Source organism: Osmerus mordax, chromosome 4 (assembly GCF_038355195.1).
Source record: "Osmerus mordax isolate fOsmMor3 chromosome 4, fOsmMor3.pri, whole genome shotgun sequence".
Lineage (NCBI taxonomy): Eukaryota > Metazoa > Chordata > Actinopteri > Osmeriformes > Osmeridae > Osmerus > Osmerus mordax.
This window is the reverse complement of record NC_090053.1, coordinates 20445257-20473081: the sequence shown is the minus strand read 5'-3', so window position 1 is coordinate 20473081 and position 27825 is coordinate 20445257. Positions and strand designations below refer to the sequence as shown.

The 27825-nt window shown below is 48.6% G+C and overlaps 1 protein-coding gene across 1 annotated transcript; it reads right to left on the bottom strand.

Annotated features, from left to right (window-relative positions):
• On the bottom strand, positions 1–26851 carry wnt7bb (wingless-type MMTV integration site family, member 7Bb). The gene is made up of 4 exons (XM_067234306.1): positions 26781–26851; positions 19530–19756; positions 4383–4654; positions 1–480 (listed from the first exon to the last, which is right to left on the bottom strand). Exons 1-4 carry the CDS (start codon positions 26849–26851, stop codon positions 1–3), a joined length of 1050 nt encoding a protein of 349 aa, XP_067090407.1.
• Between the last annotated feature and the right edge of the window lie 974 nt (positions 26852–27825).

Genomic DNA, 27825 nt, shown 5'->3' with positions numbered 1-27825 from the left:
TTATTTGCAGGTAAACACCTCGGTCCTCTCGCTGCATGTGTTGCACTTGACGAAGCAGCACCACTGGAACTTGCAGTTGCACTGCCACACTTTGGTGTACTGGTGCGTGTTGTAGCCCCGCCCACAGCACATGAGGTCGCAGCCGTCCGTGTGCGGCGAGGTGCGGTTGCAGAGGCGTCCCTGGGTCCCCACGCTGCCCGTGGCGGCGTCCTCCTCGCAGTAATTGGGCGACCTCTCGATGTAGACGAGGTCCGTCTCCATGGGCTTGCGGTAGCCCTGGGTCTTCTTCACCTTGAGGTGCGTGGGCTGGCGCAGACGGCTGGCCCGGACCACCTCCACGTGGACCGCTTCGTTGTACTTGTCCTTCAGCACGTAGCCAATCTCCCGGAACTTGGGGAGCGTCGTCCAGCAGGTCTTGGTGGTGCAGGAGCCCGAGACGCCATGACACTTACACTCCAGCTTCATCCTCTCCTCTAGAACCTGGGGGGGGGGAGGGAGGGGGAGAGGGTGGGTGGGTGGGTGGGAGGGAGAGAGGGGGAGTGAGTTTGGGTTAATTCAACAGTTCCTTTAAGAAAGAAATGTCCTATTTACTCAATGCTTTTATCCAAAGTGATGTACAGAGGGGGGATTTGAGCCTTCGGCCTCTTGATCTGCAAATCTCGTCAAACGCCCCACCACTGGGTTGACACCCACCCGGTCATGCACTGGTAGAGGAACGTTTGTTGAGGCCACGATTTTTGTCGTTCACAGTGCTTTGATCTTCAGTTAGAACACACGTGGGCCCAGTTTCCCAGACATGGATTAAGCCTCGTCATAGCCTAACAATGGAGATCTTCATTACATTTTTGTCTTACTTTAGGACCAGGCTAAATCCATGTTGGGGAAACTGGGCCGTAGTGATAAAGTCCACTGCTACTGCCTTATCTGAATTACGTGCACTAATGTATCTGTATGCTGTCGAGTACTGCCGTAAACTGCGCCTACAAAAGAGCAACCAGTTGGATCACTATTATCTCCGTGTTGCCTTGACACAAACCCTGGGTTTAATTTTCTCGTTGGTCCTTCAAGAGAGAGCGTTTCAGAAACATTTCGGAGAGAGGGGCACTTATTTATTTGAATGAAACAGCGGGTTTATTAAAGAATCACCGAGAGGTTGACCTCAGACGGAGGCTGAATGCAGTCTTTGTTTGGAGCAACGAGCGTTAAGTGGAAACGGATGCTGACAGGACGTCAAAACGTTTGTTTTGATTTTAAAGGAAGCTGCCTTTAATACGACGTTAATAGAACTATGCCCTGCTGGGTTCTTCTTACGCCTTCACACTTCAGACTCCTGGAGAAGTGGGTTTCCACTGAGGTCTTGTTCATTCTGTACGTTGTGCCACAACGTTTATGACTGAGGGTCGAACAGCAGCATCGTGGCCTGGCTGAACTAGACAGCTCCTTGTGAAGTGGACTGTACACAGCATATCTGAAATTCTAAGAAGGGCTCCGATGCCAGCTATATGTCAGAAAGAAGGGAAAAATGCACTTACTGGTAATATTCTACCCTGTAATTCTCCCTACCTTCCTGCAGACCACATCAATAGAAGAAAAAATATATATATAAATCTCAAGTAACCGTCCACCATCCCACACAGCAGTTAAATGTGGATCGTTCAGCTGTTTAATGTGTTGCAGATACATTGTCGAAACGTTTCCAATGGGTGACCATTAACCGATGACATCTGGACCAAAGTGTACGCTAACATTGGGCTTTAAAAACGGGAAGATCGTGAACTAACTGAACAAACGCTGGCTGCAGCGAGAGGATGTCCTCCATTCAAGACATCAGCACAGCATAGGCAGTCCACAGGCACCATGTAGAGGACTCTACTGGGGGTTTCCAAATGGCAAATGTGTTATTCTCCGACAGATCATCATCACAAACACATGGCACACGCAGAACATTTCTCCTAAACGCCTAATCCTGGGGCATCTGGGAAATATTGAGCGGTGTCAATCGTAGCGCAGTGGGCCTCCCGTGAAACGAAGCTTTCTTTTCTCTCTGTGTGTGTTTGATGCTCGTGAGTAGAAAGAAAGAAAGAGAAAAGAAAGAATGAGTGGTTCCAGTTCTTGGATCGGTTAAATGAACAAAACTGTAGTGGTCCTAACATGACTCCCTAACTCCTTGTTGTAAGAACCAAGCATGTGCGTATTTGTTGTATAAGATATTCACGTTTTTTTGGCAGAGCATATTTCCAGTGTTGCTTTTTCCTGGCACTGAGCCTTGCCAGCAGCATTGGTCATAATTTCTATCAAACACTTACACAATGTACACAAAACACACAAACGTGTTCATCAGAGCTTTCTGTCTCATCTATGTCTTCTGTGGTTGGGAATGTCTAATCTGAGCACGTTTGATTGAAAGAATATGGAGAGAGGCGTAAAAATATGAGACCGGGGTCACCGAAAATCTGGTCTCGGATGTTGATTCAGAAGAAGGATTTCCAAAAATGTATGGGCGCAAACCACAACGAACGTCTGGGTAAGAAATCTATCTGATGAACTGACGACTGGATGGAAACATTTACTTACAGTGTGTCCGTCAAAATCTCTTGTCTGCAAACAATTAGTCCCATGTGAGCAGACGGCCTCTAAAGATGGCTTCTTCACGTCATCCTCATGGTATCACGGGATGACGGGCTTACAGTACAGATTGATTCACTGGATTTATCCCCCCCAAAAAATTGGGACAAGCAGTTTTCCTCTGGTGTTTACAACTGGATATTTTTTGGGAAAGATCCAATTATTGGATTTTTTTCTAAAACGTTCCTGGGGAAAATATACTTTGATTCTGTGGAGAATTATTTGACACCAATTGTATGCGTTCTGAATAACCGATCAAAACATTTCCCTCCCTAGTTTCCACCATGTACGTGAATCGAATTCTATGAATCGAAACATCCGAACCTGGCAGGCCTTTCAAACACCCTGGAACCAGTCGGTAACATTAACACCACCCCGGTCGTTCTGCCTTCACAAGCTGGCTCGGCACAGAGAACTGCAATCATATCCTGTTCCTGACGTTCCTCTTCGTAACTTCATGATAGGAGGGTCTGTCGGCCGCTGGCTTCACCATCCTCAAGCACACGGTTAAACTCCCCGGTAATCAATCAGATCCGTCTGTCAACAGAACTTCAGTGAAGTAGCAGTGGAGGCTAATCACTGTCGGTTAAGATGGTTTGTGTTGTTCTGTGATGCTTGATAACAAACAAACAGCGCTGGAGAACAGCGCCTAGGGTCTGCTTGGGAAAGGGAACCGGTCGTAATAGTATAGAAGAAAACAAGCTCAAACAACCACATGACTGTCTGCCTCTACTCTTGGTCTGTGTCCAGGGTGTGGGAGAGGGGGAGAATAATACTCTTCTGGTAAAACAGTTTTCCATCACGCAACACAAACACACACACACAAACATACAGACACACGACCAAGTTTGTTTTCAGTAGTGGTGGTCGTAGCAGTATTTGTAGATCTGTCCAGGGGCATAGCTTTCCTTACACATGGGTGGAACGTGTCCCGGCAAATCTGCCAAACCCCCCTCCCCGTCCCCCTTCAACTTTTTACCAAGAAAATTGCATTTAATGGCCGCATCCTCAGTTATACAAAAATTATAAAATCGTCCACCCTTGGTGGTGTCCCGCCCCTGGTGGTGTCCCGCCCCTGCTTGTGTCCCGCCCCTGGTGGTGTCCCGCCCCTGCTTGTGTCCCGCCCCTGCTTGTGTCCCGCCCCTCGTGGTGTCCCGCCCTGGTGGTGTCCCGCCCCTGCTTGTGTCCCGCCCCTGGTGGTGTCCCGCCCCTGCTTGTGTCCCGCCCCTCGTGGTGTCCCACCCCTGCTTGTGTCCCGCCCCTCGTGGTGTCCCACCCCTGCTTGTGTCCCGCCCCTCGTGGTGTCCCGCCCCTGCTTGTGTCCCGCCCCTGCTTGTGTCCCGCCCCTGCTTGTGTCCCGCCCCTCGTGGTGTCCCGCCCTGGTGGTGTCCCGCCCCTGCTTGTGTCCCGCCCCTCGTGGTGTCCCACCCCTGCTTGTGTCCCGCCCCTCGTGGTGTCCCGCCCCTGCTTGTGTCCCGCCCCTGCTTGTGTCCCGCCCCTCGTGGTGTCCCGCCCTGGTGGTGTCCCGCCCTTGCTTGTGTCCCGCCCCTGGTGGTGTCCCGCCCCTGCTTGTGTCCCGCCCCTGGTGGTGTCCCGCCCCTGCTTGTGTCCCGCCCCTGCTTGTGTCCCGCCCCTCGTGGTGTCCCGCCCCTGCTTGTGTCCCGCCCCTCGTGGTGTCCCGCCCCTGCTTGTGTCCCGCCCCTGGTGGTGTCCTGCCCCTGCTTGTGTCCCGCCCCTGCTTGTGTCCCAGCATTTACCTTCCTCCCCGCTTCGTTGTTGTGCAGGTTCATGAGCCGCCGCGGGGTCTTCCTGATCTCCCGGGCGTCCACGAAGCGCCGGGAGAACTCGATGCCGTACTTGATGTCGGCCGAGCAGCCACCCCACTTCCAGCCCTCCTCCTGGTTGTAGTAGCCCTGCTTCTCCCGGTCGCAGCCACACTGGCTCAGGTTGCCCTGGCTGCATGCCGCCGTGATGGCGTGGGCCACGCCCGCCGCAGTGATGGCATAGGTGAATGCCGCTTCCCTGCTGCCTGGGAGACGGAGAGAGAGGGAGAGGGGGGCAGAGGGAGGGAGAGAGGGAGACAGGGAGAGAGAGGCAGGAAGGGAAAGAGAGGGGGAGGAGGAGAGGGAGAGAGAGAGAGAGGGGGAGGGAGGGAGAAAGAGAGAGAGGGATAGAGAGACAGAGGAATGTTAATCCTCTGAAGTCACTTGGTTGTTAATTAGATGTTGTTTGTCGACAGAACTGCAGTGCACAGAAATCAGACTGGAGTTGTGTTTAGTTGTTGTTGACGTGGTCAGGAAGTGCTGTGAGTGGTAGTGGTATCCATTACTTCCATAATCTTACTGAATCACCAGCAGAGCCACCAGCCCAGCCCCCCTCCCATCCCCTCCCCTCCCCCTCTATCTTCGTAGAGAAGGAGGTTCCCTCCCTCCCCCTCTACCTTTGTAGAGAGGGGGTCAACAGGCTGACCACAGCCTCCAACAGACCAGCTGTGTGTGTGTGCAGGCGCTACAGAGTACCAGAGAGGGGGAGCTAGCCAGTATAACACAGGTGCTGTCCAAAGTGCTGAATTTCCCTGCTGGAGCACCTTGTGCTGCTGCCCACATTACAGAAGCTGTGGTCTGCAGGTCTGCCTGCCTTCTGGTCCGCAGCAGGCACTAGGACCCTGAGGGGAATATGCAGGGAGTTGTGCTCGAGGGCTGGTTAACAGTTTAGCCTTATTGTCCAATCAAGAACAGAGTAATATACGTATGTTGAATTTGTTATTGATTAAAGGACAAGACAGGAGAGACAGTAACGTTGGTTCGCTCATGTTGTCAAACACGGAAAATATCCAGATATACGACAATTCACGCTTGTGTACTATTTTTTTGGTCAAAGCCAGCCAGCTAAACACATGCCCCTGTTGTGTGCTGGTCAGAGCTGTCTTCAGCAGCTCCACTCTAGTTGGGCCAGGGGCAACAGAGACCCAGGTCTCTCCTCAGCCGTCCCTAATGTGAGAGTGGGGCTCGGGGCTGGGCTCTGAGAGGACATACAGCTCTCTCAGCTAGCTTCCCTGCTAGCTCACCAGCTAGCTTCACTGGGCCTGCCTGCATGGAGGAAAGGAAACCAGGAAGTTATCCGATCATGTGACTGTTCCTGTTGTCATCCTCTTGATTGGGCGGCGCTATGTCATGTCTCACAGCAGTCTCTGTGAAATTCTATACGATGTGGAATATCATTCTTACATATACCTGTGTGACAATCTGGCCTGTTAAAATTCTATCTGATAACGGGTTCATAACACTGTCGTAGACAGATCGATAGTAAAGATTGTCGACGCTAAGCTTCTTGCACTCAATTCAGCGGAATTGCAGAGAAACCACGCAGTACCTCAAACACGTGAACCCTTATAAGTTACTTGCCCAACCATATAAACATTTAACAGTTCAGAAACTTACTAAATGTTAAACGACTGCTTATTTTACCTTTTTTACAGCTCCAGACCCTGTGGAGAGCGGTGTAGCTGGGATCTGGAGCATGGCCTGGCTGTGACTGATGCATGCTGTTCGCTAACGCCGCGGCCAAGGCCTGGCAAGGCTGGGCTCACCAGCACTCTTCCTGCTGCTCACCAACAAGGCTGGGCTCACCAGCCTGTGGTATCGTTCAGCCACCCCCACCCCTTTCACACACACGCACACACACACGCGCATGTCATCACACACACTCGAATGCCCACAGATCATCACATACACACCCAAACACATACACTTTTCACACACACACACATACATACATAAGCACGCGTGTGATCACACAGTATCACACGCGCACACACACACAAGCCCACAATCCTCACACGCACGTCATCACACACACGTACACACACATCGTGTCACACTATCACACACACACATCATCAAACCATCACACTCGCACACACACACATGCCCACAGATCTTCACACATTCTGGCAGAGGCACGTCCACACAGCAGTTGTGATGGCTAAAACAGGACAGGGCTGTTTCCAGGGGAAGGGAGGTTCCCCGGGCCAGGGAGGCCCAAGACTGTGCTGCTCATGGGGGAAACGATGATGATGTTGGGCCCTCGGGCTGGTTGTCACCCCCTGTTGGGCCCTCGGGCTGGTTGTCACCCCCTGTTGGGCCCTCGGGCTGGTTGTCACCCCCTGTTGGGCCCTGGGGCTGGTTGTCACCCCCTGTTGGGCCCTCGGGCTGGTTGTCACCCCCTGTTGGGCCCTCGGGCTGGTTGTCACCCCCTGTTGGGCCCTCGGGCTGGTTGTCACCCCCTGTTGGGCCCTGGGGCTGGTTGTCACCCCCTGTTGGGCCTTGGGGCTGGTTGTCACCCCCTGTTGGGCCCTGGGGCTGGTTGTCACCCCCTGTTGGGCCCTGGGGCTGGTTGTCACCCCCTGTTGGGCCCTGGGGCTGGTTGTCACCCCCTGTTGGGCCCTGGGGCTGGTTGTCACCCCCTGTTGGGCCCTGGGGCTGGTTGTCACCCCCTGTTGGGCCCTGGGGCTGGTTGTCACCCCCTGTTGGGCCCTGGGGCTGGTTGTCACCCCCTGTTGGGCCCTGGGGCTGGTTGTCACCCCCTGTTGGGCCCTGGGGCTGGTTGTCACCCCCTGTTGGGCCCTGGGGCTGGTTGTCACCCCCTGTTGGGCCCTGGGGCTGGTTGTCACCCCCTGTTGGGCCCTGGGGCTGGTTGTCACCCCCTGTTGGGCTTGGCACCGGCAACACTGAGCGAAGCGCAGAACGGAAGCCAGTCCCACTCCCAGGAACTGGGGACCCTCTATTCCATTCAGCAGCGATCCCACCTCACGTGTTTGAGATACGAAGTGAAACGAGTCGTTCAGAAACATTGGGATGCTGCATCTTCGCTTTATCAAAAGAATGTAAATAAAGAAGAGGCAGTTTCATGCCGGATGATTTGTTTAGAAAAGGGGGTCAGAGAGACGACAAACTACATTGGCAAAAAAAGGCGCCTGACAACGGTTGATTCCAAAACTGGAAAAACGCTGAACTGCGTCCAACGTACACCGACGGTAGAAATGGGTGTGATGTGCTCTCATGCCCTGGCTGCAGATCCGGCATGCGGTTTATGAAATACTGACGAGAAAAAACACACAAAAAATAATTCGAAAGAGGCTGGTCTCAGAGTCCTGACTGGCCTCTAGAAAGGAACCTCTCTGGGAGAGCCTTGTGTGCTGCCAGTGGAAAATTGGATCGACCAGAAAAACCTCAATGAACTTGGAATGGTCCGGAGGAGAAGAATAGGAGGAGAAGGGGGGGATATTAAACCAGATGTCTAATGGAGTTTAGTGGCAAGTGTCTGTGACAGTGTCCAAGATGGAGGAGAAGAGGAAGGGGAAGTGAGGTGGGAGGGAGGGAGGGACGAGCCTGGGTGTGACTGGAGCCCTTGTGGGATACGAGGCTCTGGATGCACCCAGAGGTGTAGTGGCTGTGGATGAGTGAATGTGTGGACCGTGGCCTTCACATAAGCTGACCACGGTACCGTCCAGCCTCCACAACATCATCCCTTATGTTCCCCTGCTCCCTAAAAGGGCCAAAACAACATTTCTGGATGTGGTGGCAGCCGGTTTTTACGACAATCTGTGTTTAAAAGAGAGGCCAGCGCACCGCTAAACAAATTTCACATGACACAGCAGTGGAGATTTATAACCTGAGAGAGTACAGAAAGTGGTACGCTAGCTGCCCTACTGTAGCAACTCTTCTTTGTGACCTTATTGGCCTCGCTGGCTAGCTAGCTAGCAAAAATTGACTGGCTAGCTTGCAAGAATATATCAGCTAGCTAGCTAGCAAGAATGCGATAGACAATAACTTTGTGTGAATTAAAACCAGCAGAGGCCCTTGGCTTGCACTGGTGTGTACCCAGGAAGGAGAGATAATGGTGAAGGAGAGAGATAAGGGTGATGGAGAGAGATAAGGGTGATGGAGAAAGATAATGGTGAAGGAGAGAGATAAGGGTGATGGAGAGAGATAAGGGTGATGGAGAGAGATAAGGGTGATGGAGAGAGATAAGGGTGATGGAGAGAGATAAGGGTGATGGAGAGAGGGGCCTGTGACAGGGACAGTGGGACGGCAAGGCAGACAGAGGAAGGACTGCATCACTGCTTCGAGGTGGAGAACCGGGAAAGGCTGGGAGTTCAGGACAAAACACACACACACACATACAGCTGGGGAGAGTTAGGGTTATCAGAGCATTCCAATGGGCTTTTCACCCACACACACACACACACACGTACACACACTGAAGCCCCGTGCTTGTGTATGTAAGAGTGTGGGCCTGTGGACTGGCTAGCAGGTTAAAAGGCCCAGTGAGTCTGTCAGGAAGTTAAAGCCCCAGCCCAGGTAGACAGAGGGAGGGGGCTCATGGGCGGTGGAAGACATCATCGCTAGGGGAACAGGAGGGTTCTGGAGGAGTGAAGTGTCATCCGTCACACGTGGTCACAGGAACAGAGGAAGGTGGCCCCTGCTGGTAACCAGGAGATGCAGCAGTCCTGAGTCTCTCTCTCTTTCTGTCTTTCTCTTTCTCTCTCTCTTCTCTCGCTCTCTCTTTATCTCTACCTCTCTCTCTCTTTATCTCTCTCTTGTCTCTTTCTCTCTCTTTCTCTCTACCTCTCTCTCTTTATCTCTCTCTTTCTCTCCCTTTCTCTTTATATCTACCTCTCTCTCTCTTTATCTCTCTCTTCTCTCTTTCTCTTCCCCTCTCTCTCTCTGTATCTCTCTCTCTCCACAAGCTGTCCATCCTCCATAAACACCAGCTCAGTCTCAAAGCACCGTAACAGACGCCACTTGGAAGAGCTCCTTGACAGGAGCAAACCAGCCTTCGTCAGAGGGTGGAAGTTGTACTAAGGCATGAAAGACAGATGGCAACTGTGACACACATCACTTGACAGGCCACCTCGATGCAGCTTGCACGTCTTCAAACGACAGTTTGGCTAGCTGTGACCTCTGAACCCTGCTTCTGGGGGTGAGAGAGCTGAGGTGAGAGGAGAGAGGACGCCCCATGTTGCTTTCTATATCAATTACTGATGTGTCTCTGTCTTTGTTCTCTTTCTCTACTTTTCTGTATTTTCTTCTCTCTCTCTCTCTCTCCCCGTCTTCCCCTTCTTTCTCTCTCTCTCCCTCCCCCCTCTCTCTATTTCTCTCTCCCTCTCATTCTTTCTCCATCTCTCTCTCTCTCTCTCTCTCTCTCTCTCTCTCCCTCCTCTCTCTCTCTCTCTCTCTCTCTCTCTCTCTCTCTCTCTCTCTCTCTCTCTCTCTCTCTCTCTCTCTCTCTCTCTCTCTCTCTCCACCCCCCACCCTCTCTACAACTGTTTTCCGTTTCACTTTATGTAGCGTTGCTAAGAACATATGCTCCCGGGCAAATTATAGACAAAGTTGTGGTCTGTGAGGTTTGCAGCTAGAGGAATTAGTGAAGCCATGTTCCTGTACAATAAAATAATATTGTTTTACCAGAACTACACAGACCAGGCTATACTCTCAGCTCGTTTGCGATCGATGAGACGGGATAAACCAACTACAGCTTAAAATGATGTGTAACTCTGATAGTGAGAGAGCGAGGGATTTACCGAAGGGAATTCAAGATATGAAATGCTTGTGTGGATGTTTGAACTTGAACAGTTTTGCATGCGGGAGATCGAGTTCCAGTAGAAGCTGCCTGAAACAGAGCGCTGGCCTGTTCCCCTCGCGTCTCTCTGAGGCGGGGGTCATGCAGCAGGATGCAGACCTGTTCCCCTCGCGTCTCTCTGAGGCGGGGGTCATGCAGCAGGATGCAGACCTGTTCCCCTCGCGTCTCTCTGAGGCGGGGGTCATGCAGCAGGATGCAGACCTGTTCCCCTCGCGTCTCTCTGAGGCGGGGGTCATGCAGCAGGATGCAGACCTGTTCCCCTCGCGTCTCTCTGAGGCGGGGGTCATGCAGCAGGATGCAGACCTGTTCCCCTCGCGTCTCTCTGAGGCGGGGGTCATGCAGCAGGATGCAGACCTGTTCCCCTCGCGTCTCTCTGAGGCAGGGGTCATACAGCAGGATGCAGACCTGTTCCCCTCGAGTCTCTCTGAGGCGGGGGTCATGCAGCAGGATGCAGACCTGTTCCCCTCGCGTCTCTCTGAGGCAGGGGTCATACAGCAGGATGCAGACCTGTTCCCCTCGCGTCTCTCTGAGGCAGGGGTCATGCAGCAGGATGCAGACCTGTTCCCCTCGCGTCTCTCTGAGGCAGGGGTCATACAGCAGGATGCAGACCTGTTCCCCTCGCGTCTCTCTGAGGCAGGGGTCATGCAGCAGGATGCAGACCTGTTCCCCTCGCGTCTCTCTGAGGCAGGGGTCATGCAGCAGGATGCAGACCTGTTCCCCTCGCGTCTCTCTGAGGCGGGGGTCATACAGCAGGATGCAGACACAGCTAGACACCCCATCGTCCACAGACAGCACTCAGGGCCTCTTCAACTGCAGACACAGGAGACGAGAAGGCCTTCTTTTTGGGGTGACTGCTCAAGGTTTTACTCGTTTAAAATAAGTGCTTGTGTGATTCATTCTTGACGGGTCTATGTTCCTGATCTCAAGCCCAAAGCCCACGTCAGCCTGGGTGGCTCTGGGCTCATGGGCTGAGGCCTTAACGCAGCGGCACGGGTTTGAATCCGGCCCGTTCTCTTTACTGCATGCCCCCCCCCCCTCCCTCTCTCTCTCCTGTCTACCTTGTACAGAATGACCCAACGGAGCATGAAAATGCCCAAAATAATTTTTTCCGTAAAAAAACAACAACAGACAAGCCCATCCCAGATGTGTCTGCTTCCTAACCAGCACTGTAGCTCCTGGGCTCAGTCAGACGGCAGCTTGTTAGCGCTGTGGACTGTGATTGTTGGCTGGTGTAACCGTCCAGCGCTGCTGCCTGCAGAGAATCCAGTTAGCGCTGGGATTGTGTGAGACAAAGAGCGTCCCCAGATTACGCTTGATCCTCTCGCATCCTGCTCCCCCGCGTCTAGCGCTGAGACGGACGCAGACCCACACAGATCCTGCCGATAACAGCCAGCCAGCCCACACACCCACACACACGGCTGGGTGTGTGTGAGCGTGTGAGCGTGAATGTGTGTGTGAGTGTATATGTTTGTGTGTGTGAATGTGTGTGTGTGTGTATGTGTGAATGTGTGTGAGTGTATATGTGTGTGTATAAGTGTGTATATGTGTGTGTGTGTGTGTATGTGAGTGTATATGTGTGTGTGTATATGTGTGTGTGTGTGTGAGCCCGTGGGGAGAGAGTGAAGGGCAGGCGGGGACACTGGCAGGCTGGCAGACTGTAGGTGGGGGGGGGGGGGGCTGTGAGAGAGGGGTCTATACAGTCACTACTGTTTGGCCACTGTTGAAGAAAGAAAACAATGTGACTTAAGGAGACAAAGAGAAGGGGGGAGATACCATAGAAGAGATTAAAAGATAGGTAGCAGAGTGCTGAAAAGAGAAAGGGAAATAGAGAGCGATAAAGATACAGAGATAGAGAGAGAGAGAAACAGAGAAAGAAAGCGAGAGGAAGAGAAAGAGAGAAAGGGGAAGGGAGAAAGAGAGAGAGAAAGTTGACCTTTAATCAGCTACGGAGACCGCACAGCCTACACCAGTGCAGCCAAGCGCACGCAGCAGAATCCCTGATCTGATAACGCCAGCGCCGACGGAGCCCACACGCTGACGTCACGGCGACCACGTCACCGCTCTCCTCCTGCCACGGAGCAAGGGAGGAGGGGAGAGGATTAGGCCTACCCACACGATGACGGCGCCCAGAAAGAGGGCCTTTTATTCTTCTCTGTTCCAGCATAGCACGACGCACGCATCATTTCCACAGGCCCATCCCCGTGGTGCACGCTGCTCAGACGTGAGGGTACGCACCATCCACACAGCTTAACATGACGCTCCATGTCACATAAACACCACTATCACATCCATCTCAGATTATAACACAGATACTGTGTCCAGCCAGGATAACGATGAAGATACTATATTTACCCGTGATGAAGCCACTGAGAATCTGATGGCGTCTCTGGCTTTGATAACCCTTATTGGTGAGGTGAGCGACACCTAGTTGAGAATGTGTAACTACCGAGGGGATTGATGACGTTTTGATTTCCCGCCTGGTGTCTTAACTAACTTATTGTGCTAAATTTAGTTTTTCGTTTTTTCAATGTACTGATAAGCAGGAAAACAGACAATTTAAGCCTACGTCTAACCACCAGGAGTGCGATTTGAACACACCACATTACATTTGCCAGGTTCACTTTGCGAGTGCAGTAATTCATAATTAAAGTCAGATTTGAGATACTGCATGTGTCCTCTCTCAGTATTCAGTTTCACCACCACAGATCCTGAGAATAAGAAGGAGCTGTACCAGTGTATTTATAATTGGCCTCAAGAATGTTCTTTCCTTGAATCAGCTTCTGATACAAGAAGATTGAAACTGCGATACGTGTAGCCTTCACGCAATGCAAACAAATCAAACTCAAACACGTAGAGCTGCACTATGGCGAGCATGCAACAGCATTGTTTCATATTATTTATTTTTTTTGCTAAATAACGAGGGCAACTTTTCGGCAACTTGTGTCGATCCTGGTGAAAACCAATCTTGTGTTCCTTTTGCAAAGCGATGCCATCTATTACAGCTTTTTATGAGTTTTCAATACGACAGCTCGATCCATTGTTACAGTGAAATCCTTTCAGCAGATTGGCACTGATAGCAGATAGCCAGCGTTCAGGCCAAGAGTTGTCTGGTATAATAACAGTTCCTGGGTACATGAACAACACAGACCTAACCACAGTTTCAGGAAAAACACGACCTCAACCACAGTGGTTCTGGACCGGGAGCCATTCCCATCCAAATCATAACTGAATCGATCAATTTATGCTGTGGGTTGATATTAACATACACAACATGTACTTCAGAGTGCGCCGAATTTCTCAAACTGATCTACTGTGTTTCAACTGCTGCGCGCCCCGAAGTCGACTGGCTCCTTGGCGCCTGCGTTCCAACGCCTCATTCTCTGACAACCTGAGTTCAGCCTCCCTCACTTCGGCCCTCTTTTGAGGCAGAGATAAAACCACCTGAAGATGTCGGCGGTTGCGGGGAGGGATTGGTGTCGACAGTGACCCTTCCTCCCCTCAGGCCGCGGGAGCTGCCAGCCAGAGAGAGCTCGTCCTCCGCATCAAGCCTGGGTCTGTCAAGCCTGGGTCTGTCCAGCCTGGGTCTGTCAAGCCTGGGTCTGTCCAGCCTGGGTCTGTCCAGCCTGGGTCTGTCCAGCCTGGGTCTGTCCAGCCTGGGTCTGTCCAGCCTGGGTCTGTCCAGCCTGGGTCTGTCCAGGAGCCTCTTCCACTCAAGTGGCTTTCAATGAACCTGCTGACTTCCACATCTTTTATCCTGGCTAAAGTAGACTCTTGTTTCACTCCAGCCAGTGGCTCATCGCTCCTCCCCCCCCCACTCTTCCCCCACTCCCCCCCCCCCCCCCTACTCATCCCCCCCCCCTCCCCGGTGTGGGAGTGATCGCTTCGCCTGGGAGACGATACTTCTATACACCCAGGGGAGGAGGAGGAATAGACATGGGAACTAATCCATCCCTCCCTCCCTCCATCCACTCCACCGCCACTACTTACCCCCAGCTCCCACATTCCACCCAGGGCCTGTTATTTCCCCTTGTCTGAAAAGCCCCCCTTCTACTGCTCGGTAACCAGGCGGCCGGGGCGGTAGCAGGTCTCATGCCATGTTTTCGCCCTGCGATCGTCACAGAGCCTCCGGGTGCTCTCTCCATCACAGTTCACAGACCCATGAAGTCAGGCCCCAGGCCCATAACTCAATACTGCACACAGCGGAGCAAAGGAGCAGAGATAGAGAGACATCGAGAAAGACACGGAGAAAAACTAGAGAGAGAGAGACAGAGAGACAGACTGAGAGAGAGACAGAGAGAGACCGAGAGAAAGAGAAAGACCGAGAGAGCGACAGAGACTGTGAGAAAGAGACTGAGAGAGACAGAGAGACAGAGATAGAGAGAGAGAGAGAGAGAGAGATAGTTAATGGAGGTCAGGGAGAACAGCTTTCTTCCTCCTTCTGTTTCCTAAATGACAGAACAGGTCTTATAATGTGAAACTAACATGACAGAAGAACTGACACTACAACTGAACTGTCTGCCACTGAATCCAACACGTGGATTCTTTCATCTCTCACAGGAACACTAATCTAAGGCTATTAGCGGTGGTATGATAGAATCCACGCACAGCAGCATTCCTCCGTAGCTGTGGCGAACAGTTCACCTGCCCTGTGCTGCATTCATTCCTGTGCAGTGAGCCGGGGACGACTGATTGAACTTTTGCAATATTTCACCGCCTACACAACAAAACCCTTCTTTCAGATGAAAAGCATGAATCACGATGGTGACAAACTGGCTTGAAAGTTAAACAGAGAGTAACCGGAGCTGTCCTGTTTATGGGATGCGGGGGGGAGGGGGAGGGGGGTATTGACGCTGAGAGTAGCTGTTGAAAGGTGTCTGTTTTCATGCGGTTACAGCTATCCCCGAGCGCCGGTGGCTGTTTGCGACAAGGCCGTTAAAGGTTCAGGTGTTCAGGGCCCTCTGTTACAGGCCGACAGCAAACACATCGCACGATGTCACGACAGATAAGGCCCTTCTGACATCAACGTGGGCCGTTTGACAAACGCTGACCAATTGGAGAACCGACCATAGTATCACCTCTGTAGTAAGACTGCTGACACCTTTACCTGGGAGTTCCTGTGATACAATGATACTTTGCACTGAAGATGACTCCTGCATTGGCCTCAACTACAACTGTACTATCAAATCCTAAGTTGTGAGTGTGATGTGCAGTAACACCCACATCAGTGAGCAGAAGATAAGTCACTCCACATTTCATGGACTGAAGGTGTAGAGGCGTGCCGGTGCTGCGGAGGGGGAGTATTGCTAAACCTTCGGGGAACCTCGGGGAAAAAACACAAACCAAGCCTCCAATGCCTCCAAATGCTCTCCCCGTGTTTACAATCTCGTTCTCCTCAGCCCTGACTGAGGAACCAACCCCCAGACAGAACACAGGGACTGTTGAAGGATGTGGCTGTAATGTGAAGGGGCTAGGGTCTCTTCCAGCCTTCCTGACTGAGTGCTGTTCCGCAGAGCCGCGGATGACATGCATTTTTGGAAAACAATGTATTTACAGCGTGATACACATTTGGTGTACGTATCAGACAACTAGCCTGCTGCTGAAACAGAATCCTTCCTCCAACGGAGATATCTGTGTCTCTGTAAGACTCTAAAACCCAGCTATTAATGTGTGCTTGCTTGGAAAGCGATTGTAATACCAAGGAGCCGGGCCAAAGTGACCAACGGCATCCAAGACAAGTCAGGAGAGAGAGAAAGCCGTACCATTGTGGTTGACTGATAGTTAGCTCTCGAAACAGAAACAGGATCTTCCCATCCAGAACTGAGACGGGATCGCTGAGAGGGGGAAAGGTTTAGTGTTCATCTTTTGGGGATTTGAATTTAAAAAAACGTAAATGGGAGCAGATCGACAGTTTGTCCTTCCAGAGTTGATTATGATGATGTGGGAATTTTCAGATTCGGTCAAAGGGATTGGAACGGTGCTGTGTGGGGGGGTGTAGTTCCATGATTTCATTTGCCATTCAGAACAAGACTGCAACACACAGCGCAGTAAGAGAACATGACTAGTTATTCAGCTAATATGGGAAGAGTTCACATTGGAAAACAAGTAAAAACTCAAGTGAACAACGTTTATAGAGCTGTAGCTTTGAAATGAAGGTGTTGGCTGAAACCACTAAACGAGCTACTTCTCCACATTCTCCGGCTTGGAAGATAAGCTAAGACGATGCAGGTGTTCTTCAAAGGGCTTCCCTGACCCTAACCTACCTGCCAATCCCTGACCTCCACAAAAAAAAAACAATAATTGCTGATTGTCTAATACTAAAGTTGTGTCTGATAAACTTCTGTATTGTGTTGTTTTATGGATTTAGCTACTTCTGATTGTTCAGCACTTTGGTCAACGGTTGTCATTTTAAAATGTGCTCTCGAAAAATGTACTTCCACCCTGCACATGGTTTCAAACCGAGAAACCAGACAACACTGGGCTGCAAAGCCCCCTCTGACCCGGAGACAGACGAGGCTTCGAGTCTCCGAGTCTCTGAGTCCTGCCTGAGAGCTGAGAGCTGCCCGGGAGGACAAGCTGAACGTTGAGAGAAAATGAGCACAGATCCATTACACAGAGAACCACACTGACAACAAAGAGAACTGCTTCTAAAGGGGCTGCAGCCTCACCAGACAGTCCTGAGCAGTGATTGTTAACAGAGCCGTTGGATTAAACACAGGGCCTAAACCACACTCTAACGGCAACAAAGCATTTCTAAACGAAAGGAAATGTGTAAAAGTCGCCGTAAAACGTCACCCTTGCGAAGGAGATACATTTGTACATTTATGAAGACGGCACAGTTAATGTTTGCCTACTTGTCCAGTTCTTTCTTTGCACACACGTACACAAGTATGTACACACACACACACACACACAAACATGCAGCAGCAGGCAATGGACACAACCAATTTAGCCAGATTAACAACAGATGTACATCCATCTATTTGGGTTCTGCAGAGTTCTCTGCAATAATACCATTAGTTGTCTCCTCATTTGTCATATCATTTTTCAACCACAATTTTTCCTCATTAGGCTTTAGTGTTTTTGGTAACCTTTCCATAACTTTGCTACCAGCAGCAAAGCATGGCATCCTAACCAGAAGTTCACTGCAAATAGAGCGACACAACTCCCAATCTTTACTGGGTGAAAATACAACTAATGTGAGCCGTAATGAAGATGCATTAGACCAGTAAAACACGCAGTACTGAGAGAGCGAGAGAGAAAGAGAGAGAGAGATAGAGAGAGGGAGGGTGAGACTTGGAGAGACATAGAGATAGAGAGAGAGACGGAGAATGAAACAAAGCAAGGAGAAGAAGGGAGGAGGGAGAGCCTGTGCCAGTCTGTATGGTAATACAATAGAGAGAGAGAGAGAGAGAGAGAGAGAGAGAGAGAGAGAGAGAGAGAGAGAGAGAGAGAGAGAGAGAGAGAGAGAGAGAGAGAGAGAGAGAGAGAGAGAGAGAGAGAGAGAGAGAGAGAAAAGAAGCTGTATGTTGGTGGTTAGGACTGGACTCTGTGATGTGTGCAGCGTGGGTTTGGCTTGGGAGCAGCCATATTTCACCGAGCTCAGAGGAACGCCGCTGCTCTCTGTAGCTGCTCATCTTACCACACAGAGACAACACAGCTCTCTGTAGCTGCTCATCTTACCACACAGAGACAACACAGCTCTCTGTAGCTGCTCATCTTACCACAGAGACAACACAGCTCTCTGTAGCTGCTCATCTTACCACAGAGACAACACAGCTCTCTGTAGCTGCTCATCTTACCACAGAGACAACACAGCTCTCTGTAGCTGCTCATCGTACCACACAGAGACAACACAGCTCTCTGTAGCTGCTCATCGTACCACAGAGACAACACAGCTCTCTGTAGCTGCTCATCTTACCACACAGAGACAACACAGCTCTCTGTAGCTGCTCATCTTACCACAGAGACAACACAGCTCTCTGTAGCTGCTCATCTTACCACAGAGACAACACAGCTCTCTGTAGCTGCTCATCTTACCACAGAGACAACACAGCTCTCTGTAGCTGCTCATCTTACCACACAGAGACAACACAGCTCTCTGTAGCTGCTCATCTTACCACACAGAGACAACACAGCTCTCTGTAGCTGCTCATCTTACCACAGAGACAACACAGCTCTCTGTAGCTGCTCATCGTACCACACAGAGACAACACAGCTCTCTGTAGCTGCTCATCGTACCACACAGAGACAACACAGCTCTCTGTAGCTGCTCATCTTACCACACAGAGACAACACAGCTCTCTGTAGCTGCTCATCTTACCACAGAGACAACACAGCTCTCTGTAGCTGCTCATCTTACCATGCGGAGAATCAGGGAGGGGGCAGTGCCTCTGTGGCTATAAGCTTACCCCCTTGTGGCCCCCATAAATGTAGAGTCTGATCAAATTATTACATAATACATTTTTGCGATCATGTTCTTTTTGCAAGAAACCACAAAAACCATAGAATACAGTTGATGTGACTGATATTGATTAAATAATGCAAATGTAAAAATGTAAGGGAAATGCTAGTAAATGATGGTATTTGGTACGGTATTTTACCAGTTAATGCCTGCAATGCAGTGAAGAAAACTATATGACAACAATAATGTTTAACCCTTGTGTTCTCTTCGGGTCATTCTGACCCGTCAGTCATTGTTACCCACCGTCGTATTGCGACAACTTTACTGCATACAAAAACAAAGTGAAGCATTTTCTTTTAACCGTCGGGCTGTCTCAGACCCTCCACATTGCGAAGGTTAAAATAAAATTATTTTTATTTGTTTTTTTTGGGTAAAATTGGGTAAACACAACGATGGTTCGTTATGAACCTTTGGGTCATGTGACCCGAAGGCAGCACAAGGGTTAATGTAACTGGCCCCTCTAACAGTAAAACTGGCCCCAGCTTGACCCTCCAGTTGAAATCGTCTGGAACCGACATGGTCCTCAGCTACAAACAGCCAGTAACATGCTATTCCATGTTCTCTCTCTCGCTAAGTCAGTATCTCCTGGTGACATCAATGGTGAGACACACAGGGCCCCTAGAACCTCACACAGCAACCCCCTCCCGCCTCCCTCCCCTCCCCCTCCCCTCCCCCTCCAGCCTCCCTCCCCTCCCCCTCCCGCCTCCCTCCCCTCCCCCTCGCCCACCCCAATCTCACCACCAACAAAGACCAACTGCCCCCCCGCACCCCCACCCCCCCAGGCAGGACCCAGACTGACCTACTCGCAGCTCCTGCCCGAACACTGTCCTCTCCCCCAGGGCGGAGCAGTTCCAGCGGCCGTAGCGGAACTGGTACTGGCACTCATTGATGCCCAGCTGTGCGCCCTCGCCCACCACGATGATGGCGTCCGGCCGGCTCTGACAGATGGCCCTCTGGCGGGGCGCCAGGCCGGGGATCTTATTGCAGATGATGTTGGCACCCAGCGCCACCACGGAGGACAGGGCCCTGCGGAGGAAAGACACACACACACACACACACACACACACACACGCACACACGCACACATGCACACACACACACACACACACACACACACACACACACGCACACACGCACACATGCACACACACACACACACACACACACACACGCACACACGCACACATGCACACACACACACGCACACACACACACACACACACACACACACACACACATGCACATGCACACACACACACACACACACACACACACACATGCACACACGCACAGGTGTTTGCAGGTACATACACACATGCGTACACACACACACACACAGATGACTCAGTTAGAACTCCCGTCATGTTGAGTCACACACACTACACTCTCCAGAACAGCGTTCAAGCTCAGCCAATCACTGAAGAGCAGTCCAGGGTCTGTGTCTGCTGTTTAGCACACATTAGATTTAAATACATTATATTGCTCTTTAATGGATTAGAGGTCAATCAATGAGAACATCTGAAACGATTATCTGAAACGACACAGAAAAATCTCACTGTGCTGCAAACTAAAGTCCCGAAAGTGATGCTGTGTTTATGTTCATCCTGACAGTGATGCTGTGTTTATGTTTGTCCTGACAGTGATGCTGTGTTTATGTTCGTCCTGACAGTAATGTTGTGTTTATGTTTGTCCTGACAGAGCCTATTCACATCGGCCTGGTGGCTGACTCCAGACACACGAGCAGGGGGTTTGCATTAAAGGCAGGTTAGGTACATTAAAGGCAGGGTAGGTACATTAAAGGCAGGGTAGGTACGTTTTGCAAACCTAGCGATATTTTGGTTTGAAAGGATTCAACCCAAAATATCCCACCCGCTCCCTTAAAGACCACTTCCCCAAAACACATGAATGCGCTGCCTGACTACTGCCGAAAGGTAAGTAGACAGACAAGTAGCCCATCCAATCATTGCATTCAGTCTGAATGCCGTCCAATCATAAGTGCCGGTCCGACCTTAAAGATTGGTCATTATTACAGTCCTGCGATGCTCACAGATATCGGATTGATTTCATTTTACTGTCAAACCTTTAGATGTAGTGGTAGCTCTCAGGATGTGAAGTTAATTTGAGCAAATATGACAAAAAGTGATTCTCAACATTAGCCACCCTGCCTTTAACTGTTAGATAACACCAGAGAATTTTTTTTCAGACATGAACAAAACATGGACTCGATAAGATCATGTGAAATACGTCAATGCTTCTAAATTGAGATTTAAACCTTCAAATCTAAACACAGTGTTTAAATCTCACCTCGATGGTGTAAATAAATTGCCTGTAAACATCTATCCTGTGTGAAGCTTCTTTACTTCAACCAGTGGCTCTGCTCTCACCTGTAGAGGACCTGAACCTGTACACCTTCGCCCTGACCTCTGAGCCGTGGGAAACTAAAGAGTTATTTGCTGTCTTACGTAGCGGCTGTTCCGCCCTGCAAGACAGCTATCGCCCACACCCTGGGAGAGCTGGGTCTCGTCTGATCAACATCCTTCAACAGACCCCATCACCATCCACGCAGGGCTGGGCTGGAACAGCCTGCAGACAGCTAAACAAAACCCTCTAGTTCACCATCTCTCTGTTTATTGCCTTCTGAAGCCAACAGATGCGTTTCAAACATGTCAAGAGACAAGAAACCATAAAAGTGTGTGGAGGCAAATACCATCTTTGAAGTATGATGTAGGCCTTCGAGCAATCTACCACAAGCAAGGCAGGCTGATGCAGGCAAGTTGTGTGTCAGAGAAAAACCAGAGGGGGGAGGGAGAGAGGGACAATGTGGAGGGGGGAAAACAAAGGGATGAGGGGGGGCAAAGTGAGAGAGAGGAAGAGAAAGTGTGTGTGTGTGTGTGTGTGTGTGAGAGAGAGAGAGAGAGAGAGAGAGAGAGAGAGAGAGAGAGAGAGAGAGAGAGAGAGAGAGAGAGAGAGAGAGAGAGAGAAAGCGAGTGTGAGTGATAGTGAGAGTGAGAGAGTGAGAGTGAGAGTGAGAGTGAGAAAAAGAGAAGGAGTGAAAGCGTGAGAGAGAGGAAGAGAAAGAGAGAAAGAGTGAGTGTGTGAGGAAGACAGGGTGAAAAAAGGAGAGGGAGAGAGAAAAAAAGAAAAGAAAGAGAGACACTGGGAAGAGACTTGCCTACATTTTGTATATTGCTTTTAAGAAGCATTATGAAATGAAACCATACAGTCCCTGACAGAACAAAAGATGAGAAGGTTGATTGAAAATTCTTACGGCCAAAAATCTCTTTCTGTGGATTAACTGTCTCCTCAAAGACTGAAAAAAGTATGTTTTGAATGTAAAACCACATGTTCAACTGACACCATACAGCAACTTTGGTTTGAGTGTCTAAAGGCCCGCTTACGTCTAGTTTTAGAAGTTACACACCTAAAGTCCGTTTTACCACAACATTGACAAGCTGGTGTAGGAAAATCTCAACACTTATTTTCCTGAGTGCACTGATAACCAAAACACAAAGGATCGATATATTTATATAACCATCAGACAATTCCTCTTTTCAATAATATTCACAATCCAATTGATAACCCGAGTCAATGGCTTCTCCTGACCCTTGATTGTATTGACCTGTCTTCCAAATACTGTTGTGATGAGTCTTGGTGTGCAGATCTAAGTCTCTTGGTATCACTGTCATCTTGACCGTGGTTCCTGGAGCAGATTAGCTCTTTATAACTACAGGCCCTGCTGCACAACTGGTGAGCTGGTCTAAGGCTTGCCTTTATAATCTGTCAGATGTGAGAACAGTTTCCCTTGGGCACTATAGGGAGAATAATACTCAATTCAAAAGTGTCAGTACAAATCAATGAAGCATTTTGTATACTTTCTGTGTATATTTAAGTGTTTTGCAAAACAGTTGAAGTCATGAAGATGGTATTTAATCCTTGTGACTTTCACCTGCTAAATCACAGAATCACTGTCGAGCATGGGCTGGGGGAGCCCATCAGACAATGCAAAACAGACATTCCACAGCTAAGCCTTTAAATCCCTGCATCATCAAAGTGCACAAATGCGATTTTGTTTGCTTAGAGATGATTCTGTGTGCATGTTGTCTGTCGGGGACAGCTCTGTCACAGTTACAAACCTTGAGAGCTCTATATTACTGGGCTTTTGAAGGGGTACACCCATTTACATTTCTGCATTTTATTTTCTTGTTCAGTTAAATTAATGAATAGTATTAAATACAAAAGTCTTAGACAATAATCAATTGAAGCTCAAATGTGTATTCAATAATAATCTATTTCTAAGCCATCACAAATTGAAACTTCCAAAATGTATGATTTCCACATTTTTGTTTGATACTTCGGTTATCAATTGGTCCAGTGTGAAACTACACAATATGCACTGTGCACTAACCCTAACTACACAATATGCACTGTGCACTAACCCTAACTACACAATATGCACTGTGCACTAACCCTAACTACACAATATGCACTGTGCACTAACCCTAACTACACAATATGCACATAGTCCACTGCTACTGCTTGGCTGACTAGCACTGTTCCAGACACAAGCAGTTTGACCCGAGGACTATCTGGCTGTGCTCTCCTGACACACACCAACCTGCACCTACTCCATTACAGTAGAGCTCTCTGATCTGACACAGCACATTAAGCTCAAAGCCTACACTTAACAAGGAATTGCGTGTCAACACATACTTTTCTCACAAAGCAACAAATTCTTGTGGACTTATGTAGTGAACGTTGAGAATATACAAAAATCGTCTACGCGTATCTACACCTTGTCTACACGTGGTGCGTGACATGTTGACCTTTGAATAAAATAAAAAAATCTCACACCATTATAACTGTCTGCGTTTGAATTAAAAAAAACTATAGTGTATGGGATATATTATTGCGGAGATTTTACCAACGGGATTACGGCAGCTGAAGGTGTCGTTTTTTTTGGGGGGGGGGGGGGGGGGAGATAGCGTGCTATGCGGAATCCCCTTATGGACGGATCATTCACCACCCATGCAGTTCACCAAATTTCACTGTGAGTTTAACACGCATAAACATTTGCTGCAGATGTGTAATGAGAGAGTAAAATGAGATTAGTAGGATGTGTCGCATTCCTACACATTTCCTATTCCATGTTTAGACTAAAACATACTCATAAAATCTCGAGTTTTATCCAACACATTTAAGTATCATTAAATTACAAAAACAAACAAATGATATGTAGTTTCTAACTTGCAAACCAATACTAAACATAGACATGCCCACTTTTAACTGCGACCAAAACCCACATCTATTTCGGCATCAAGTTTGGGGTCTCCAGAGCGGGGATGAGGGGAGTATGTTTCAGTAATTATTTTAGAGCCTAAAATAAAACCGATGTTCTACTGCGAGAGTAATAGGTTCTTTAGTATCAGCTACCAGTAGGCTACAGCTATATTTAACGTCGTTCATACAAATGTGTGTTTCAATGATAAATGCATGGAGGGCTACGGTGTATTTTCGCATTTGGTATGCAAAATGCATAATCCCTCACAATTTTTACAGACAACCATGTATGTAGGCTATGTAAAAAAACGTATTTGGCCTATATAATAGCACGTCGACAGAAAATAATGAAGCAATAACCTCTGCTTCCCAATTGTCTTGAACATCTCTGCCACTCCGTGGCCAAACGAAATCGTGTTCAACAGTCATAACAATAATGAAGGATACGTTCATAATTCAGAAAAATCACCCTATGTTGAAAAAATACGTATCGCTAAATGTCATGCTCCACATTTTGCAAGTTAGCACCTGCGAAGGACACGACTAGTTTCATCATCATCACCTCATCAGGTTGGCCCCACGTGGACCAGTTCGATCTTCTCACCGCTCGAAGCAAGCTTGCCTTTTTTTCTACGTTTTCTACGTTTTCAGCGGTTGGTGAAGGAGTCTACTAAATAACCAAATTATAATAATAATTTAAATCGGTGCGGCAAAAGACTGCCTCAAAATATAATAGTTCATGAACAAATATAACTAAGAAGTGGTTGTTTTCAAATAGTTAAATATACATTCATGAAACAAAAATGCTTCTGGATCTGCTTTAACTGTTTAAAAATATACATTTTCTGCAAACACGCACTCCGTCATCTTTATGAGGGAGATTTCCATCCAAATATCCGTTCACTTCCTAGGACAGTTTTATCGTGCACCGTGAACTCAGATGCATAGCCACGGGCGCACACACAGACGTCGTTAAGGTCAACTTACAGGTAGCTTCCACTCGTGAGGATGAGGAAGATCTGTGGATAGTAGACTGACAGCAGTACACTGCGCGACGAGAAGATGATCATGATGACATTGAATAAATGGCCGCTTTCGGATTTAGTGCGAAAAAAAGAATAAACTCCTTAATTCCTGTCGCGCGTTTTAGTTCCCCTTGCCGGAAGATCAAAGAGCGGACTCCAATTTGGTGCGATGAGGCTGGGGTGCTCGCTTGAGTGGCGGTCCTATGCAGCTCCTAGCTCCCAGGGCCGTGAGTGTGCTGCGGACGCTGAGATTGGCTCTGTCATCTCTCCGCGGTAGAGACTGTTACAGAGTGTGGTTCCCGAGCCGGAATGATGATGGTTTTAGGGATTTTGGATGGCAGAAAAGTGCCTTTCTCCACTCTCATGAGAGTCGTGGCTACCATTGGGCAGGGAGACGCTGCTATACGCCCACTTCAGCGCCACAACAGGACAATAGGGTGACACTGATCCGTTCCCTGGACAGCTTTCATTCAGTAATTCCGGGCCAAACGTAAATAAACGGTCATTGTAGCATCCTTACCGCACATCATTCAACTTTATGATGTGCAAAACAGTCGTTCGTAATAGGAAGTGGCAACTGTCTATATTGCTATAATGTAAAGAAAATATTCTTAATAAATTAATAAGTAAAAGACTGGTAAACAATATTACTATTAGGCTATATTGTTAAAAGTGATGCGGAATAGCACTTTTTATGATAGTGATGGTGAAACTATCGCCTAAACCGACGTGGTGTCACTCGTCACAACTGACTCTACTGATGAAAAGTAGTATCATGAAAGCTTTTTCAGCAAAGGAAGAAGCGTCCAATAGAGGTAACACGTTAAGCTAACTGAAATATGAGATATAGGGTTAGTTTAAATGGATGTTTCCCGTACACTGATGTTAGGCTGCATGAAAGCTACTGGATGTGGATGAGCGTGGTTAAATTGAATGCTCTGTGTGACGCACGAGGGTCAACACCAGTGAGGCACGCGAAGGGATGGCACCTATTGTTTTTTCTAATACTTCAATATTCCATCTTAATACTTCTGACATACTAGGCAATTTATAAAGAATGGAGTCCGTTTTCTATAATTTAATCAGCAAACATAATTACCCTAAAGATAAATGTCATGCACTAATCACTGAAACTCAAATTCCTAAGGCCTGCAATAAAGCGAGCTGCCTATATTTGTACCAAAGCAAGTTAGAAAAATATGTTGCTGCAAATCAACGTGAAATTCATACAAAACAGGTCAAATGTAATAACACGACAATGAAGGCAGACACGCGATAGAATAATTGCAGTCTCATGCATCAAGGTGAGGTAGGCCTATTGCAAAACAGCTAGGCTAAAAACTTTGTCTGGCCAATGGAATGTGGAAATACAACTCAGTCTTGCGCTGTTAATGAAGGTATGCAGCATTGAGCCGAAGACTGGTGAAGACAAGCTCCAATTCTGTTTAAGAACTACCTTACCGGAATGGAGGAGGGTTATCAGAAACGTCGACAATAAAAGCATAACAGTCTGATATAATTCCATGGTGTATAACTGCATGTTCGAGGCACTCAAGCGGGAAAATTGCGTGATTTTCTTTTTTTGGCGTAATAAAGGCACTGTAATAACCTCAATCCTGTTACGAGTAAGGTCATAGGGCATGCCGTCCTCATTTGTTGATGTAACGTAGCCTCATTATCATACCGTTAATACACAAGGCACAAAGGATAACAGAACCGAACCAATAAACTGAAACATTCCAACTTACCCAAGCCTCAGGTAAATTATGCCAAAACACAAGAACACGTTAAAACTCCACCGTCGGAGGGGTCTGTGCATGATCATTACCGCTATGAGGACGTGCCATGCACTAACGAAGTGGTCACGCTTGCGTTCACATCGGCAGTTCAACCTTTCCAGATGCAAATATATATATCGTTCTCAAAGACATCAATTATTAACTCCTTGGTAATCTTAAACCGTCTGAAATCCATATTGAACGTGCACAGGTGAGGTGCGAGGTGATGCTGTCCGAAAAAGATCATTAAACGGTTCGAAACCTCAACATGAGCGAGGGTCCGACTCGAAAGGTGAATGAGTTCTCCAACAGAACGTTCCTATTGCCGTTCTCATTTTAAATGTGCAGCCGAATAATGACTTCTCACTGGTTCTTTCGTGCGCCAGGTACAGTTATACCGGGTGCAGTGGCCTCCTTGTCGGTGATATTTCGTCGGTACAGAAGCCTTGACACATCGGTTGCAGTTCCACTCCTTTGGCGACATCTTAAATTCTTTCCATGTAGCTGCAGGTATTCTAATTGGGTACAGGTAACAAAGGCTCTCCACGCCTCCCCCTTTCAATCTGTATGGATATGCCTGGTATGGGATGGGCTTCAAGGCTGCGCTGAACACGTGCAGTTGTTGTACAGCCACAGAATTCTACAGGGAACTAAACTGATCTCTTCCTTTTATATAAGCTAGTAGAGGTTGTAACTTTGGGCAATGCCCACCACTCTAAGCTCCCCTCTGGTTCTGTCCGTCATTCCAAGTGACGTGGGAGAGGGATCCGTCGTGGTTTACCGAACGGATGAATAAGTCAACGCTTTTGTCACGCCATGTTTATGTCATAACATGTTAATTGTATTACATGATACAGATAATCTATTTAATCTGAAATTGAGCATAATGGTTGCATCCAACACATTTTATGTACAACTTTTCCAAAACGTGCGTTATAAACGGACGAGTGGCAATTTAGAAGTTTAAGTATTCCGTTTGTGATTGTTTTATAACTTTCCGCAGAGGAAGATGATA